The sequence below is a fragment of the Galleria mellonella genome, unplaced genomic scaffold (assembly GCF_026898425.1).
Source record: "Galleria mellonella isolate WM207_F2 unplaced genomic scaffold, CSIRO_AGI_GalMel_v1 utg36, whole genome shotgun sequence".
Lineage (NCBI taxonomy): Eukaryota > Metazoa > Arthropoda > Insecta > Lepidoptera > Pyralidae > Galleria > Galleria mellonella.
The window spans coordinates 1983963-2002290 of record NW_026442086.1 but is presented as its reverse complement, the minus strand read 5'-3'; the positions used below and the strand labels follow the sequence as shown (position 1 = coordinate 2002290).

Sequence of the window (18328 nt, the reverse complement as noted above, 5' to 3'; positions counted from 1 at the left end):
TTCCTGATGGGCAGGGTCTCAGTTTCTTATAGTCTATGATGTAGTAAAATATAGCTGGGATTGTTTGATTGATAGGTTTTTTTTGATGGGTGAAAATGGTATGGTAACTGCGCTAACGGGATACGCTGGCGGAGCACCAGTGAAGGGTGATAGATAAGAATGAAAACAGGGCAGTTAGCCCATCATGATGAATTCATCAGGAATTAACCATGATAGTTTCCAGGGAGAACCGCGAGGAGGTCGACCTGGTTGGGCATATTGTTAGCAATGGGATTCTCAGTCTCCATTACTAACAATCCCTTTCCTCCCGATTGATAGGTTAAATAGTAAGTACTAGTACTACACGAGGTTTACTGGAAAAGAACTTGTACAGAGTTAAGCTTGCCTGTTAGTAGATAGCTTTATTTTATATAAATTATAACAATGTAATTTTTGTGTACAATAAAGTATAAATTGTCATTGATTCTCGCTCTCTTTCGATCGTCGCTTGGACAAGCAAGAGTGTCTCTGCAATTTTATTTCAGTTATTTAATAAATTATAAAAATATATTCATTTCATATTGTTTATTTAGAATACTTGTCAGTGTGTTTACAAGAAATAAATTAGAAGGTGAATTCAGTAATTTTCAGTTTCATTTACCAAGCCATTAAGCCACGAATGCCCATAATCAAACATTAATTAAGTGGACAAGTTTATATCAGCTATAAACTATACGATATCAAATAATTACTATGTACAAATTTGTTGCGAACTCGCCGGTGAAAGATAATGTGTATATAAATAAATAAAGTTGCTTCGTATGTATGTAATTGTATTTCATATTAATAATAATTCCACAAGTTTTATTTTGCGTTTAATCAGTTATTATCAGCAGTATATTATTAAAACATAATTATTATTGGACTAGGATTTATTATATTACATAATAATGTTTATCTTGCTATTTAATAAGAACAAACAGATAAAAGTTAATCGTACTTAGACATTTTGCGAAAATTCTGTAGTAATAGATATACTATCTAATCTGATTGATTACATTAATTGGTAATCGCCAATTTTAAAGGCTGTTTTAGGTATTGTGCAATATATTTAGCGGTGATAAAGTGTACTTATAGAAGACGTAACGTTAACCTCAGAGAAAGTGTGGTCATCTTATTATCGAGTTTTAATATAATTTCTATTCCTATCCTATATGCGTCGCCTACGGCTCGTTTGACTGGTCTTTACTAAATGTGCTTTATATATGTATATTATTATAGTTAGTACTTATATTTTATAGTGTTTACTTATGCAGACGAGATTCACTACTTTGTACACTACCAACGGTTATTTCGATAATGCTAATATCTACGTTAGGGCTGGCCAAATTTGACAATTTCATGCGATTCACTGCGTCGTAGGGGTTTTAAAAGAGGGGAATGATAGTAAAATATAGCAGTTTTATTATAATAATCATCATTTAATTGTTAATAATTTATTATTAAACCTGAGCTCCTCTGTCATAAGGAATGGCTCTGATATATCTACATTTACTAATTCTCTGCAACACATTTAGGATCCTTTCTCCCAGTTTATACTATATTAATATTTAATTTATAAATATAACTTAATATGCATAGATCAGTTTAATATGTTACAAAAGCATGAAAAATGGTTATTTATTATGTACACGACAATTTAAATATTTGTTTATTTTTCGCTTTTCTTTAATTATCTACTCTGGATTACCTATGTTTACTTTGTGGTCAATCAGTAGTTCGTAATGACCATCCCTGATCCACGCTTTAAGTTTAACATTAAATGAAAACAAGTTTTCTAGAAAATAGCAACAGAACATTTGTTCGTCCATTCCGATAATAACTGATACGAAGATATGCCCATTGAACGAAGATGTCATATATTAATTAATCCATGACGTGGTTCAGTGGATAGTATCTCATTTAATTAATATTAATTTATAGTGTTTTGATTCTGCTCAATTGATGAAGGATAAAAAATGCCCATAAGAACAAATAAGAGCAAAGTTAATTCTAAATGTCAATGTAATTGCCATCCATTGTTTCAGAATTTAAAACAATAAATATAAAAAATTATGTACATATTTTGTACATTGTAGCATGGTGTATGTAATAGTTGACATTTTGGCATTTGGCAAAGAACTAATGAATGAGATATAAGGCGTCGTAGTCAATTGATACTTTCTTGTGATCAAATATTTTGTTAAATTCGTAAGTTATGATATAATGTTTTTTTCTGTTGGTAGTCTTATGAATTTTGCTAAATAGTTGCCTTTTATAAGAATAATAATTTGTTTACCAGAAACATAGTAACATAATATGTTACAATTTACTATTTTACATTCACTATTTATTGAAAAAAAAAGTGGAGGTTTTTAATTCGCTTTATTATTCTAGACATATCCTATACGATGTCTTTTTCAATTCTAAATCAATTATAATGATTATTATTAATTAATTATGAGGTTTCTCTCTTTCTCTTTCTACAAATTGCTAATTGATAGGTTTATTTATCTATAGCAAATTAAAAATATGGATATTTATGTATCCATGTATTTTTATCAATGGTACAATGTTTTATGACTAGCCTCAGAAGGAAGCATGAGTTTCAGATTACTTTTATGTTATTTTTATAGAAAAATAAATAAATTGATGACTTATTTGATGGTAATCCTCGCCATAAGCTTCATAAATAGTTTTAGATATTGTACTGATGATTTTTATCTTCAAATCAAAACAATAAAAATCACAATGCTAAAGTAACGTAAATTTTTTAAGTTTCAACGTTTTAGGTACTTTTGAATTTTATTTAAATGAAGAGAAACTTGTTGTTAAGTATACTACCAGAAAAAGTTAGTAAAGCTATAGAGCTCGTCAACAGAGCTGCTCGTAGATACAGACAAGAACTGTCAACATAAACAATAGCGGTTGCCGATAGTCGCGCGGCGTGGTCGCGCCGTTACGACTCACCGCCGCAGCCGCGCCTCTCGCTCCATAGTAAACGATTCATGCTATATTGTACAGTTTATTAACGTAAATGTTGGCATCTCCGCCTGCCCATTAATCTCCATATAATTAAATGATCAAGTGAAATTATATTTAGCCCAGGAAATGGGGCCGTGCTCGGACACGCTCCGCGCGGTGCCACCGTCTCGCCCCCGGACCACATTGATGCCCCACAGACTACCGTCAACAGTTCGAGCTCTAAACGTTTCCTCGAGACGGCGTTGATGTAGTGTTTATGTCTGAAATTGTTCAATATACCTACCACATTATTTTAACTACTATAAAATGTGCAACGAATCTGTCTGGGAATTTCTTTAGTGTTTCTGTTTTTCGTCGGTTCACTATTTTTATCGTTTTCATAATCAATTCGGCATCTACTTCTGTCGGCACCGTACACGAATAATAGTTATCTTTAGTAATAATTAGCGCCTGATTTGTATTCTATTTTAATCGTGTTAGTTTTATAATTATGTTATTTAGTGATGTGTTTATATTGGAACGATGAGTTACATTTGCGTAGTTTGTTACGAAATAAAATAATAAATACAATGTTACGTCAAAATTAAAATGGTCAAACAAGTTTTGTTTTCGTCGGAATTACCTCATTATACGTCAACAAAACGTTTACAGATTAACAGTTTCTGTGTGAGCGTATATAAATTCGAGGCGTCTCGTCTGTCCGTCGGTGTGTTTATCATTGTGCCGTCACATTGCCATTACAATGTCACAACTACTGACACTTGCGTAAACTCGGACTGATTTAAGTGAACCTGTTGATAGGCTTTCTACAACAACTGATAACTGAGCCACAAAACCATTAATGAGCGTGTACTCGCTCGGTGAAATCGCTGAGGAAAAATCTCATTTCTTATTAACATAGTAGTTGAGCTAGTTTATTCATAATTGGCGGTCTCCCACCCTAGGACAGTGCGTGCGAGTCGTGCTCCGCCCCCCACCCTCCTTGCTCGCTTGGCGCAGTCCTGCAAATAAATTGCGATCATAATATCGTGCGACAGTGCTCCGGCTCGGCTACAATTAAAATTTGCATTCTGGTCGTCTGATTGATAACTCTGTTGGGTAGGTGAGCCGGCATTTGATTCGTGTAGGCGTATTCATACAAGCCGCGAAGCCGACCGCCAGTGTGGGCGTCAGATTTTACTGTTTATGAAAATGTAACTCAGTTTCAGGAGTAGTAAATTTACTAGGCATAATTCATGACTCCTATAAGTAAATTTGTAAATAAATAGATCTTTTTTATATTTTTATTATGAGCTTCTATTTACTTCTAGTTTTTTTTGTCCTTAAATTATTTACTATTACTAGTAGCAGGACGAAAAAAATAGCATTTGTGAAATGATTTGTTCGAAAAGTTAATCCATGTCCGTCGAACTTTGAGCAATTTATGAGTATATTGAAATCAAACTTATTGATATCCATTTAACAAAATACTTTCCTACTGAAAAAATAATAAAAAAGAGCTACGCATATTAATTTGATAGTCAAAGATTAGTGCTAATAATGGCAATGTTTTCGATTTTACTCCATAGTAGAAAGATCGTTTGATTAGTTAATTAATTTTTAATTACTATGGTTATATAAAATGTTTGGGATCCAATTATTTATCATCATATCAGTTTTTAACTGTCTATTGCTGAACATTTACCACGCTTGGCAGGCGGATTGGCAACCGCAGTTAGTCTTTGGCGATGTTTTAAGAGGGACACTGCTGCCCACCCCTTGCCCTCCCTTAGTTGCCTCTTACGACATCCACGGAAAAATGGATCCAATTATTGGGAATAGAATAATTTATGATTACAACTGGTAAGAAATTACACAGATAAACAGCAAAAATCTACTCATATTATAAATTTCAAAGAAAAGACCAAAGTTGAGAACTTTGAGAAAATGTTTATATTTTTTATCATAAAAGTAAATGAACAAGCTTCTTGAAGAAGAAGAAGCGGTAGAGTCAACACATTTATCAGTTATTATAATTTACACATTATAATTTTGCTCATAATTCATCACGCACAGCGTGGTGATTTATAAGTAAAAACTCATCAATGAAAAGGACCAATAATATGTGGCACTCAGTGCGTAAAGCGGTGGATTACACATGTTGGAAGGCACTGGGGAAGGCCTATATTTAGCAGTGGATTAATACAACTTGAAACAATGATGATGATGATGACACGAATATTGTATAGATAAGACTTACATTTTTATTACTACTATTATTACTCGTGTAAGGGTGACCTTATTAGCGTTAGACTATTAACGTGGCTCCCAATTATTAAGAGACAATATTTTTTTTTAAGACACAAACATTGATTTAAATACTGCACAGCTTTGGGCTAGGCTTGCATTGGATCTTGGGACACTTGAAAGATAATCAAACGATACCAGACTGAGCCGTTATCGAAACTTATGGTAATCAGAGAAATCAGATCTGACTTTATCATACTTACTTTTCTTAATATTTTGCACTATGTTGTTTGTCTTTTTATTTGGGTATCACTAGTTTATAGAAGTCACAGATTGTACTCAATTCCAATATAACTTCAGAAGTTTACTATATAATATTCATACTTTGTAATTATTTATTTTCCTTAATTCTTTCAGAATTGTATATAGAAATATGCCAGTTTATAATATTAATATAAAACATAAAATATTTTTTTGAAGTTGCTATCAACTATTAATAAATATTCCACAGAGAATTTCTTTAACCATCAGAATAAAAAAATGTGAGAAGAAATTCTTTTGGCTGCCCTTTAGAACGATAAAAAGTATTAATTCAATTTTTTGTTGCCATATGGCGCCTTTATAGGTTGACCAGTTGACATTTGATAACGTCATCCACTCTCAGATTCTAGTTCTTTAGTTAAACAAATAATATAAAAGTGTATTTAATATGTCATATTTAATATTACATGGAAGTTATTGGATTTGTACTAACTTTAATTATAAACCAGAAAATATGACGATCTAGGACTAATATCATCATTTTTCCATTCGACACCGGTTTTGTATTTATAGATTTGCAACTTTGACATTTTAAATGATATAAAAATTGTTTTTATCTGACTTATAATATGCTATAAATTCGTTTAATGAAATGAGTTAAAAGAAAGTTAAGAATATTATTTATTGGTAATTAATTATAGATTGTGCCAGGGGTGTTTTGCTCTAGGGATATGACCGGTTCTGAAATAAAGGCATAAGGATATGCGACCCCGGTCTTCCGAGCTCTTGCAGTATCCTTTCCGCATTTGTAGTGTCCCTCTTTCTTATAAATTTTTCATTTTATCAATTTTCTTTACTCACTTCCAACGTCCCTCTCAATCTTTTTTCTCAATCCTTTCCTCTATACCGCAAATAGCGAATATATCAATAAATGCATTTTTAAGGAGGGTTCACGTTAGGCAGGCGGCCGGTTGTAAGCCAAAACCTTGTGTAATATGGATAAAATCATATTATGCCGACCCCAAATAATTAAGGGGGGGAAGATGATGATGGTAATTAATTACAGGTAGGTACGTATTAAAGTTATATGATGTAGGTTAGAGAGAGTGGTTTGAATTTTTAATTTTAAATAATTATACCTCTTATTATATATATAATGTAGGGTTTCCTTGAAATTATTATAACAGTAATGATATCTGTCTGTGTATAAACGTTTTGAGAATGAAACTTATAAAATTCATATAATGAAGGATTATGTAATAAAAGCTCATAAAAGTTTTATTGCTATGTGAATTAAAAACAAAGTATTTACCTATACAATATTTTTAATGATTTTGATCTATAAGATGAAATTATTAGATAAGTAATAAGTAATAATCGACAGTAATATGCCATTAAAATGATTTTTATTCTGTAGTCTTCTAAACACATTAAGTGAATTGCTACTTAATGTAATTTACCGGATATTTTAAATATATCACTTTAAAGCCTCGACTGCCGGCGTCACATGTTTAAGAAATATTTTTTGAATTTGTTTTTATGAGGTGCAACTGTACGACACTCTCATTCCCCAAGCATTCGTAGAATTATATCCAATAAATTATATGCGATATTTTTGTTGAGTAAGTTGGCTCCCGTCCACTATGTGCTTCTGGTCACCATTATCTCACGCAATAATAAGTCGTTAAGCATCAAAATCATTTCATTCGCAATATAGCACGTTAACGAAATTTATAGAAATAATGCACAGAATACATGCCTACGCGTGCTCCCCAATATGGATTGCAATATAATTTAACGGATGTCTTGCACCACTTAAACTGTCTACAGCTCGTAAAACTGTCTCAATATAAGTCATCCGAAAGTTATAATAAGTGAATAAAGTTCACGCCGCTTGCCGATAAAACGATCAATAAGGAAACCGAGTGATTTGTATGATTTTTATGGTTTCTACTAATTGGTTTGACAACGTGAACGGCCTTTACATTACCTTCTTGCATTTTAATCAGTGTACATTGGAAATAATCATATATAAGTTGAATTATGGACATATAGAACGAGAAGAACCAGTCACAATTGCGACAAGCTGGCGCCGGCCGGCCCAGTCAATGAAGTCTACAATAATATATAAAAGTTGAGGGAAACGAGCCTCTATTAATACACAAACACTGCCTCGTCGTATCCACAGTCCACACGGCCCATTGGATTATTTATGACCTCTTGATATTTTGTTTTTAAATCACACACTGTGTTATTTAAATGTGTTTGATTATGATTAATTCTCATTACTCACATATTTATTTACTAAGTGTTGGCTGCGATGTCGTTCGCGTATTTGCATTATTATTGAAACATTGATAGACTTAATAAAAAGTAGCCTCCATACTTGTCCATGTTTAATAATACGTATAATTAATTTCATGACGATTATTTAAAAGACATTATTTAAATTTTCAAGCATATATTTTCTTAGTAGGGGAAAGAATATTAAATATATAGATAATTTAAAATTATGCTACACAAAAAAAAAAACAATGAATTGATCGATTGCAAAAATAAAATCGAAATCGACTTAGAATTGGTAAAGATATCGCGTAATTTACTCATCTGAACAGATAAATTGAGATTTTTTTACTATTAACGGCAAGAACTATTTAAAAAGAAATTTAAAAAATGGAATGAGTTTTATGGATTGAACAGGAAGGCGCCCTGGCATATGGCGCCAACTTCAATGCCGCCAACCTTGCTTATAATATTCCGTGTACCTGTACATATTACCGGCAAAGTTCGCAGTGTTAAAACCGCCGTATCGAATTACCTTGGTCACTTGTGTAGTTTTTATATTTTACATTGCCCCTAGTTAATTTTGTTATTTGATATTTTGCTTAAATTAATATAGTTATATAATAATATATTAGTTATTTTACGTGGTTGTAACCGCGGAAAAGTAATCTTTGCTGATTGTGATGATTGTTATGGATGGATTTTCTACCTGTTTTCAAATTTTTAATAATTCAATAATTAGTACTGGGATATTATTACTATATTTAATAATATTTCATTTTAACATATTACCAAATGAATTGTATTTTCATGATTAGTTTTAATTCTAATACCTTTAATAGCTCTAATTTCTAGTAGTAAATTGTAGCTCAACCAGTAACTTACTGAGTGAGTCACTGTAGATCAATCTGTTAGATCAGTTTCTTTTATCTGTAGATAATATATATAAGTAGAGATTATAATTGTGAGGACAAAGTACATTTGTAATTAAAAATTGTAAATAAAATAAATACATTTTTCCTTATTTTTTTTTCTCATATTAGTGCAATAAAAAGGTTTTCCATGACATGAAGGAACTCATGCTTATGTTATAGATGCTTGTATTATGCAACTATAAAACCATCTATGTGATAAAATCTCGGTGAATTTAAGCGAGTCTGGCGCGACGCCTCGATGTCGCGACGCCCCAATATTATGTATTTATTTCGTCTCCATCAAGTGTTTTGATATGAATACATAATTATAATGAAGATAAAGAACACTATAAATATATTACATACGTAGGATAAATTTGTAAATAAATAACTAGGTAATCACTCATCGGGTGTGTCAGGGCCATTCTTTACGGGGGAGATCTATATTCAGTAGTGGATGGATAATGGCTGAGATCATAATGATGAGTTATTCATCAGGTAGTCGCATAAGTATCCCAATAATTTTATTGATAAAACTATAGATTTAAAAAAATAATTTGTTCAGGTGAGTCGACTGTTCTAATTTCAAATATTTTACTAAACTAGTTATTATCTTGCAGCAGTCAGATATTGATGGTTAATATGGAAGGTTGCGGAACTTCTGGTAGTAATAGTGGTGGCCAATTTTCGAAAGTTGGCAGTCACACACATACTAATTGCAGTGGAATTAAACAAAATAATTCTAATCAAATAACCAGTGATCTAATTTCATTCTCATCTATGAACGTAACTATGTATTTTTACTCTGGTTTATCATTATATTTATATGAAAATAGTCATCACATATTACACTGATATAAGTTAACTTAATTTTTCAATTAGCCTGTATTTTTTGGGTGTTTTTTCGTCAATTTTAAATATATTTTTTATAAGTTATTTTTGAAGACCATATGGGTTTTTTTTGTACCATGAAGTCGCAAATGAGCATATAACTCATCTGATGGTAATCCACCACCATTTACCGTAATCTATAAAAGCTTGTAATTCCAGGCGCATTGCCGACCCAGAAGAAACTCCTTTACCCCTATTTTGATGAACTCTATGTTATAGTCTCCTGTTAAAGTCTCGACAGGAGCTCATTCTATAATCTAAATATTCGTGGGAGGAAAAATCTCTGAAACCGCGTAGCATGTGACTGTACAGGGTCTAAGGTATGGGAATGAATGTTCTGTCGGTGGCGAGCAGTACGATATTAGAAAATAGCCATGGGTATCATGTGAAACAATTCCTCTGAGCACAATACATTGTACAATCGGTAGAATGCGCATAGTGAGAGGATTTGCTCGCGTGTTGGTCTCATATTTAATTATAAATAATTATGGTACGAAAAGCAAAATATTAAATTATTTTAATATAGAATTTTTTTATTTAAATTAAATTGGGTTAGAGCGGAGCTAGATTAAATCTGATTGAACAATGTATGGAATTGTGTCCAGATGGATTATAGATTGACAACGGTATCTTGTGATTTTATATATACAAATGAACAGCCACATTCGATTCATTCAAGTGAATAATTAAATATTATGTGCGGTAATAATTCTTATTATTAACATTGATAGACACCTGTTGGTGACATTCGATATGCCCGCACTTTACATAATACGCGCTACCTCGCCACAGCGACACCACACCTGGCTTAAGAACCGTTTACACTAACGCCGGCGTTTTTTTTATGGGTCATAATGCATTGGTGATTCTGCCTGCGCTAACGGTATACGCTGGCGGGGCACCAGTGGGGGATGATAGGTGAGAATTAATAGGCAGGTCAGTTAGCTCATCGTGATAAATACACTTGAAATTCAGCATGATAATTTCTAGGGGGGATCGCGTGGAGGTCGACTTGACAGGGTATATTGATAACGATAGGATTGGCCTGCATTACTAACAAACCCTTCCTCCCTTAACGCTGGCGTTATCAGATTTTATTTTTTCCCAAATTGGAATACTTCTGTATAACTGAATTTATTTAAATACACTATCAGGAATTAGCGCGATGAAAAAATTTTTAAATATGTATAAACAACACGAAAATTTAATATGAACTACTGAACGTAGGTTTTAGCAGGGAGCCATTAGTACTTACGATGCGTAAAAAATTCCTCATTGCTCAGACTTTCAGGTCATTTTACTGTGTAGGATTATATATATATATATATATATATATATATATATATATATATATATATATATATATATATACGGTTTACAAATATCAAAACTCTGAAATAAATTCTTTACAGCAATTTTATATTTCTCCTATTATTCTATTTTTCCAAGAACATTTTATGCAAAATTGTAAAAACAGTACCAACCCGGTAACGCTAACTAATGTCAAAATCTCACGAGCAGTGTTTTTGACACGTCGAGATTAAGGTTTTTATCTCAAAATACGCACCATGATAATTAGCAGTAATGATCAGATAGAGTTATTACTAAAGAATTGTTAGCAATTGAGTTACGTAATTAACTGTACTGGCAAACAAGCTGGCGGTAATGGTAAGTGGTAATAGACATGTGCATTACTGTGGAGATAAAGATTACACGGTGACGCCCATGGTATCCATAATGTTTTTCCACAGTAGCGGAAATGCTTTGTGTCTTTTGTGTTGTAATAAAATGGACTATCACTCGATCTGAATGAATATATTGGTCGCATAAATTTAATAACAAAATGTTTTATAGGTATTCGAATTATTAATATCCTACTAGGCTTGCTTTGGATTATATTGTACTGTATTTTCCATGTCATTATGTTTTTTTGAAGTGAAATCGTTTTAATGCCCAACGCGCCTACATTGGGCATTATTTGAGATGGGAAAAAACTATTAAACTCGTTACTATTACCGATACTTCTATATATAAGTATATATGTTGTGTATATACGTACATAGATACATATGCATTTTGGCATTTTTTGAGATGGAAAAAAACCATTGAACTCGTGACACTGTTACTGTAACAACGATATCTCTGACGATTAAAAAAATATACACGTTCAAGATTTCACTTCTGTTGGCACTCCCAGAGTGCTACTACCATTTTTTTAATGGATAATAATGGAACGGTAGCCCTGACTACGCTTTCGGTATACGCTGGCAGGGTATTAGTGATGGATGATAGATAAGCCCGTCGTGATGAATACACCTGGAATTCAGCACGATGGTTTCCAGGGGGAACCGCGAAGAGGCCGACTTGACAGGATGTATTTGCTAGCAATAGGTTCGCTATTCTACTTTACAAATGTTTCCCCAACTGGTCATATATTAGGTAAATAGCGTGTATAAAACAAGTAGACCAAAACAAGCAGATGTAGTCATGAAAACAAAATGTTTATATTGAGCGGGGATCAAGTTTGTATAATTTATAAATTATGACTATTAAGGTCATCAAAAACATAAAAAAAATTGTGTATAATTTAGTTATATTTTATGCACCTGCGATTTAAATCAATGAATCATTCGAAAATATTTCTTTTAATTATAATCTTCATTGATGTCGTGCAATACCTAAACTAATATTAGCTTAGGTTTACTAAAAATAGACTTATAGATTCATCATCATCATATCAGCCTTTAACTGTCCACTGCTGAATATAAGCCTCCCCCATAAGGGGGATTCTACCAGTAGTTGCTATATTTGGCAGGAAGGTAGGCAACCGCAGCCAGGTTGGCAACCGCAACCAGGTTTTGGTGATATTCTAAGACGGACACTGATGCCCTTTACTGTTAAGTTTTCTTAGTCGTTTCTTACGATACCCACGGAAAAGGAAGGAGTGGTCCATTCTATGTCGGGACCACACGGCAAAGTGGGGGGGGGGGGGGGGAGTTGTTAGTAATACGGATTACCAGTCCCATTGTTAGTCATATGCCCAACCAGGTCGAGTTTCACGTGGTCCCCCCTGAAAACTATCGTGCTGCATTCCAGGTGAATTCATCACGATGGGCTAACTGACCTGCTTTTTCATTTGCACCTATCATCTCTCAATGGTGCCCCATCAGTGTATACCGTTAGCGCAGGCAGGGCCTTTCCATTATCTTCTATAAAAAAAGACCACATGGCAACGACACGACTTATAGATTAATATGAATTAATTAATTTTACGAAATAAGAAAAATATGATCGCCCTAACTAGCGACCGTACTTTGTTATTTATTTTGTCGATTATTAACCGACTTCAAAAAGAAGGAGGTTCTCAATTCGGTTGATTTTGGATTTATGTTTGTTACCTCATAACTCCGTCAGTTGTACATTTCGATTTTCGATTTGGAAAATTCTTTTTTTTAGAATGAATATACTTTTACATATTGGTTTCATAGAAATCTTATCAAAATTGATTCAATAGTTTAGTTTTTAAAACAAAATAACTGTATTTGTCACAACTGAAGTCAGTTTCTTTTGTGGAACACAATCTTAATTAATTCGAAAAGTTTTCGATGCATTTTATTTCAAAGTTAACATAATTATAATAATATATTTACTTTCTGGCTAAATTAAAGTCACTAAACATTAATATTAGTAATACAGCACACCGATTAGGTAAAACGGCTTGACTATATACTCTTTGCCATTATAGACGTAATACGTATGTGTACATACAAAAAAAAAAATTATGGAGTAGATATCCTTCTGATGACACCGATCACGTAGTGCTCATATAGACGTGTAGAATTAGAAGTTGTTGTAATTGAAAAAATAGAATGATCTAAATCGTTTAATCCATGTCAAACGGAAGATTGCGGCAAATATATCAGTTGTACAGTCATGTCGCTACCGAACCACCCGCTATGTTTACGCTATGACTCGCAAATAGTGTTGGGTAAAAATCGGATATCAATTAATCTATACTATTAATCTACAACCCAGTATAACGATTATTACTTTCTTAGATGCAATCAATAAGCAAATCGATTTGGTATCGAATAAATCGATATCTAGTTTAACGTAATTTAACCGATTATAACCTAATTATTTTAATTTTAATCGAATAATTGTTTATATAACACAAGGTTCTTTATATATAAATTCTTTATATTATCGATAATTATATTATTTCTGGCTTCCATCGAAAAATCGATTAATAGTCGATATTTAACGACGATCAGACGACACTATTTGCAAGCTTCGAGGACACTCAGACGACGGATCGTGTGTCAACTTTTTGTGCTCGCTGAGTAGATCAAAAGAGATGTCACGTGTGATTACTACATCATACATATAATCTCTTTGGCTCCCACTCATGATGTTCCTGACATGAACCTCGTTTCAAACGATATAAGCTAGCCAATATTGTTGCACACGTCAAAATATCCTGCTTAAGGCTAATTCGGAGCGAACAATTTATATGTGCGGCCCACGCTTGCTGAAATATGGTGCACAACCCTTTTATGCAAAGGATTTATTGACACGACTTACGCTTCAATGAGCAGACACTACACTTGTGGCCGGTTGACATGTAACTCATACTTATCGTGATCTATGACACAACGTAACCTCGAGGCCTTCTGCACCACGCCACGCTTCAGAGATTACAAATTAAAATATAATAAAATATGACGCTGTAGGCGAAAAACGTTGTAAATCAATGTATGGTTTGCGGTTCTCTTTTTCTTTTTAAATTTTAATACATTGCATTAAAAATATACAGTAAACAAATATTCCATAAACAGATCGTGAAAAAAGCATAAGACTCGCGTCACCAATTTTCATTTCCCTAGTGAAGCGTTTCTGGCTTTCTGCCAAAGTTTCCGAGAAAACTGGAGAAGGTTACACGATGTCCCGCGTTGCTTTATATGCCTAAATCGTGTCAAAGATTATATTTTCATAAATTTTTCGGATCTAAATAAATGCGTGTAGAGTCGACCAAAGTAGGTGTTGAGAATAAGTCTGGCAATATATATATACAAGATCGAGCGGGAGTGGCAATCATGACGTTTTCTTGGCACTTGTTGTGAGGAAAAAAATATATAGTAGGTATGCCATGGTTGTCTGGAAATTTGTCGTATATTAGTGATAGGACCGATATATGGTGAGTGTTGTTAAGTAGGACACATATAATAAAGTTGTAGCCGGGTGTAAAATGCGTCGTGATTGCTGCATCCTAATCTGAACGCTGGCGCCCGTCACCCTTCTTCCTTATTATAGGTGATATGTGCATAGATTGAGGCGCGCTGTAATATACGGTATATAAATTTAATGTACGTACAGTAAGCAACGACCAACATAAAGATCAATATGTTCTCACGCAACATGTCTCAATCGTTATCAGTGCACTCGTGGAGTGAGGTTAATTAAATAGTTACGAGAGGCAGATAACAGTGACGCCTATTTATAGAGGCCAGGCCACGTTATCGACCTGAAGCATCTGATAGCCAACCTATCTACAACACCTAATCATTTGTTTTCTTTTTAATGTTTGTAGTTCCGATAATTTATAGATACTTAAACTAAATATATTTCTTATTAAATTGCGACGGCGAGAAGAGTAAAATTAATATTGTTCATGAATTTTCTGTAATGAAGTAGGTATTAATTTATAAATTGCATTGCAATAGATTGTATGTAGATAAGTACTTATTTTATTCAGAAAATAAAAAAAAAAAACTAATATTAAAATTTTTGAAAACTACAATCTACTTAATTATCTTTGTTAATGAATTTTGTAATGGTTTGATTATCGTATCACCGAGTTGCTCGTTGCGTAATCCATAGGTTTGACTGAGTCTGATTGCAAATGGTTATAGTTTTTATTCATTGATTTTTATACATAAAAGTGGATTAATGTTCTTCTTTTATAGGAAAAGATCCGATGAAGGATATTTTTCTATTTATGTTTATTAATCTCGAACATATTTAAAATCGTATATGTAAATTTGTAATATTTGTTGCAGAATGTCAGTTTGGCAAGCAACCGAAGGAGTTAGGCTCTTCGTGGTATGCGGACCTGGGGCCTCCCTTCGGTGTCATGTACTGCATCATATGTGAGTGTTTACCGGTACGTATTCTCCACATTCTAGTGCTTATGAACTGATCTGACATTGAAATATGTACCAGATACTTTTTATATAACTTGAAAAGGCAAACAAAGTGATGAATCATCTAATGGAAAGTGGTAACCGTCGTTAATAATCGCCAACAACACCATGGTACACTCCATGTGTTGTTACTTTGTAATTTCATGATATATCTCATCGTTCAAGTTAAAACACAACCATGTAAACGCATAACTGCTTAGCGACAAAAACACAAGTAGGACAAAAGTTAAATACTTTTGTCCTACTTACAGACGAACTCTGTACAAAGTTTCTCTCTGGTAAACATTATCTCATCATGATGATGAAAGAGTACAATATATCACAATTCTTTTCTATCGGAATACAGTACAAAACACTAGCGTTAAAAAAAAACTCGATGTAGAATCCTATACCAAGTCTCGTGACCACCTTTGTCACAGTAGGATAATATTCTTCTTCGTGGTGACCTTGTGTATCGTTTCTAGTTACTTATCAGACAAGTTCCAAATACAAGTATGTATTTATTTTGTGCCACTATACTTTATGAAGGTTACGAGTATTAACAACTTTAGATCAAAATATTTAAAATATGCATGTCTTGAATATTCTGGATAATCGCATAAAATTAATGTCAATATGAAACGTACGTATGTATATGTAAGTCTATTATAATGAATTTTATTTGTTTACACACGATTGCAACTGGACCAATGTACGTAGGATGGGACTTAATGAGGGTAGTGGTATAATGTGAGTACGTTGTACTATGTCTGTCGTCGTATACATTTAAAATTATTATACTTAGTTGCAAAACAAGTTTGAAGAAATGACAATAACAGTATTGTAGAAATTTAAAATAATTCCAAATTTGGTATAATTACGGAGCAAATATGAAAAGAAATTTGATTTATGATTCAAAATGTAACCATCGAAATCGGTTCACAATAGGCGAAGATATCACAAAACCTAAATAGGAAAACCTCCTGTTTTTGGTTTACATTTTTATCGCCATATATTCTGTTTAAAATAAGCATTTTAATAATATATACTTTGTTATGTTGTAGGTGCAAAAAAAACGTAGGATGGTGGCGAAAGTGCACTGCCGCAATATAAAGAACGACTGTCCTGTACCATCATGTGACACCCCCGTGCTACTTCCTGGCAGGTGTTGCAAGACTTGCCCAGGAGATGCCAACAGTAAGTAACTATCAATTATATTGAAAGTAAACATTAATACTCGATTTACATGAATTAAACACTCGTATATCGTATGATTTAGTAGGAGCATGTAAATAGTAACTTTCAAGTGATTAACAAGTACTTTGCACTTTATAGTACCATTTTATATGTAAAGGATTCACAATTAGGTGATAGTAAAAACATTGAAGCATGTATTTTTAGTTTATATTAAACTATTAATCACTAGTTGAACCTTAAAGGTACAGAATATTTAAAAAAAAATACTAAAATTGAAAATACGAGTAGGTAGTTACATGTTGTCCAAAAAACATGATTTGACAAACAAAAATTAACACAGTGCTTCCAACTGTTAATTTTGTATGGAATTTTATTTTTTTTAAGTTTTGTAATTACACATTATATTGTAATAACTACCAATTTAATTTACGTGTAATTAGACCGAGAAAGCTCGACTAGTTCCGTTACTATTTGGGATCCTTAATCATGAGTGGCAGTACGAGTCTGATTTTGTATGGAATGCTAAAAATGTGCTCTCAGGCCCAGGTATCTTTGGAAAAATGGGCAAATTTACAAATAAAATACACAAATGCGAAGGAGGCTAACAATTTCAATTTCACTCTATATGTTTGATAGTATAATATATCGTTTAGTAATATACACCAGCCTTTGATATCTATGTACATTGTACGTACATTTAATTGTATAAGTATTACAATATAATAATTATGGAACACTTGTACCTACTTTTCCATAATTTTACTTTTATATCATATTTCACTTCGCTAAGTGGCAACAACCAATCATCAATATAATATTGACCTTGGTGGTGTAGTGGTCTCACCTTTCTGTTGCGGGTTCGATTCTCGCGTAAATATTGCAAACATTTGTATTTATCAATATGTTTGTGTTCTGTGTAAAATATATGCATTAAAAACAGAATGTTCATCAGTTATCTATTGTAAATTCAACATGTACTTAGTTTAAAACAGGACGGCGTTGTATCAAATAGTATATTTTTACTATATGTGTTGACTACAACACATTTTCATTTCTTATTTTTTATATTTTCTTTTGTAATTTCTGTGGCGGTTTCATAATTATTCTAGAAATATAAATTCGAAAACATTAATGAGACAGACAGTTCATGTAAATACGTCTATGAGGCAGATAGAGCACTTAATTAAGAAAACACGAAGCTACTCTTCACATGTTGTTCTCTAGAATCTTTCGACGTTATTATCACAAACTTCATGATAAAATAGAAAATATGTAGAACAATTACCGCTATCAATTGATTTCCGCAGAACAGCGATATCTGTTGCTTTATATCACTTTTATATACTCCATGTCGGTTTTTAAGTAGGTATA

General features: G+C 32.8%; 1 protein-coding gene across 1 annotated transcript in view; it reads left to right on the top strand.

The window, feature by feature from the left end:
* LOC113520503 (dorsal-ventral patterning protein Sog) overlaps nucleotides 1–18328 on the top strand; it is a 104598-nt gene that overhangs the window by 37083 nt on the left and 49187 nt on the right. The window contains exons 2-3 of the mRNA XM_052897304.1: nucleotides 15638–15741; nucleotides 16825–16957. Of these exons, the coding sequence (XP_052753264.1) occupies nucleotides 15638–15741; nucleotides 16825–16957 (237 nt within the window). The remainder of the gene's footprint in view (nucleotides 1–15637; nucleotides 15742–16824; nucleotides 16958–18328) is intronic.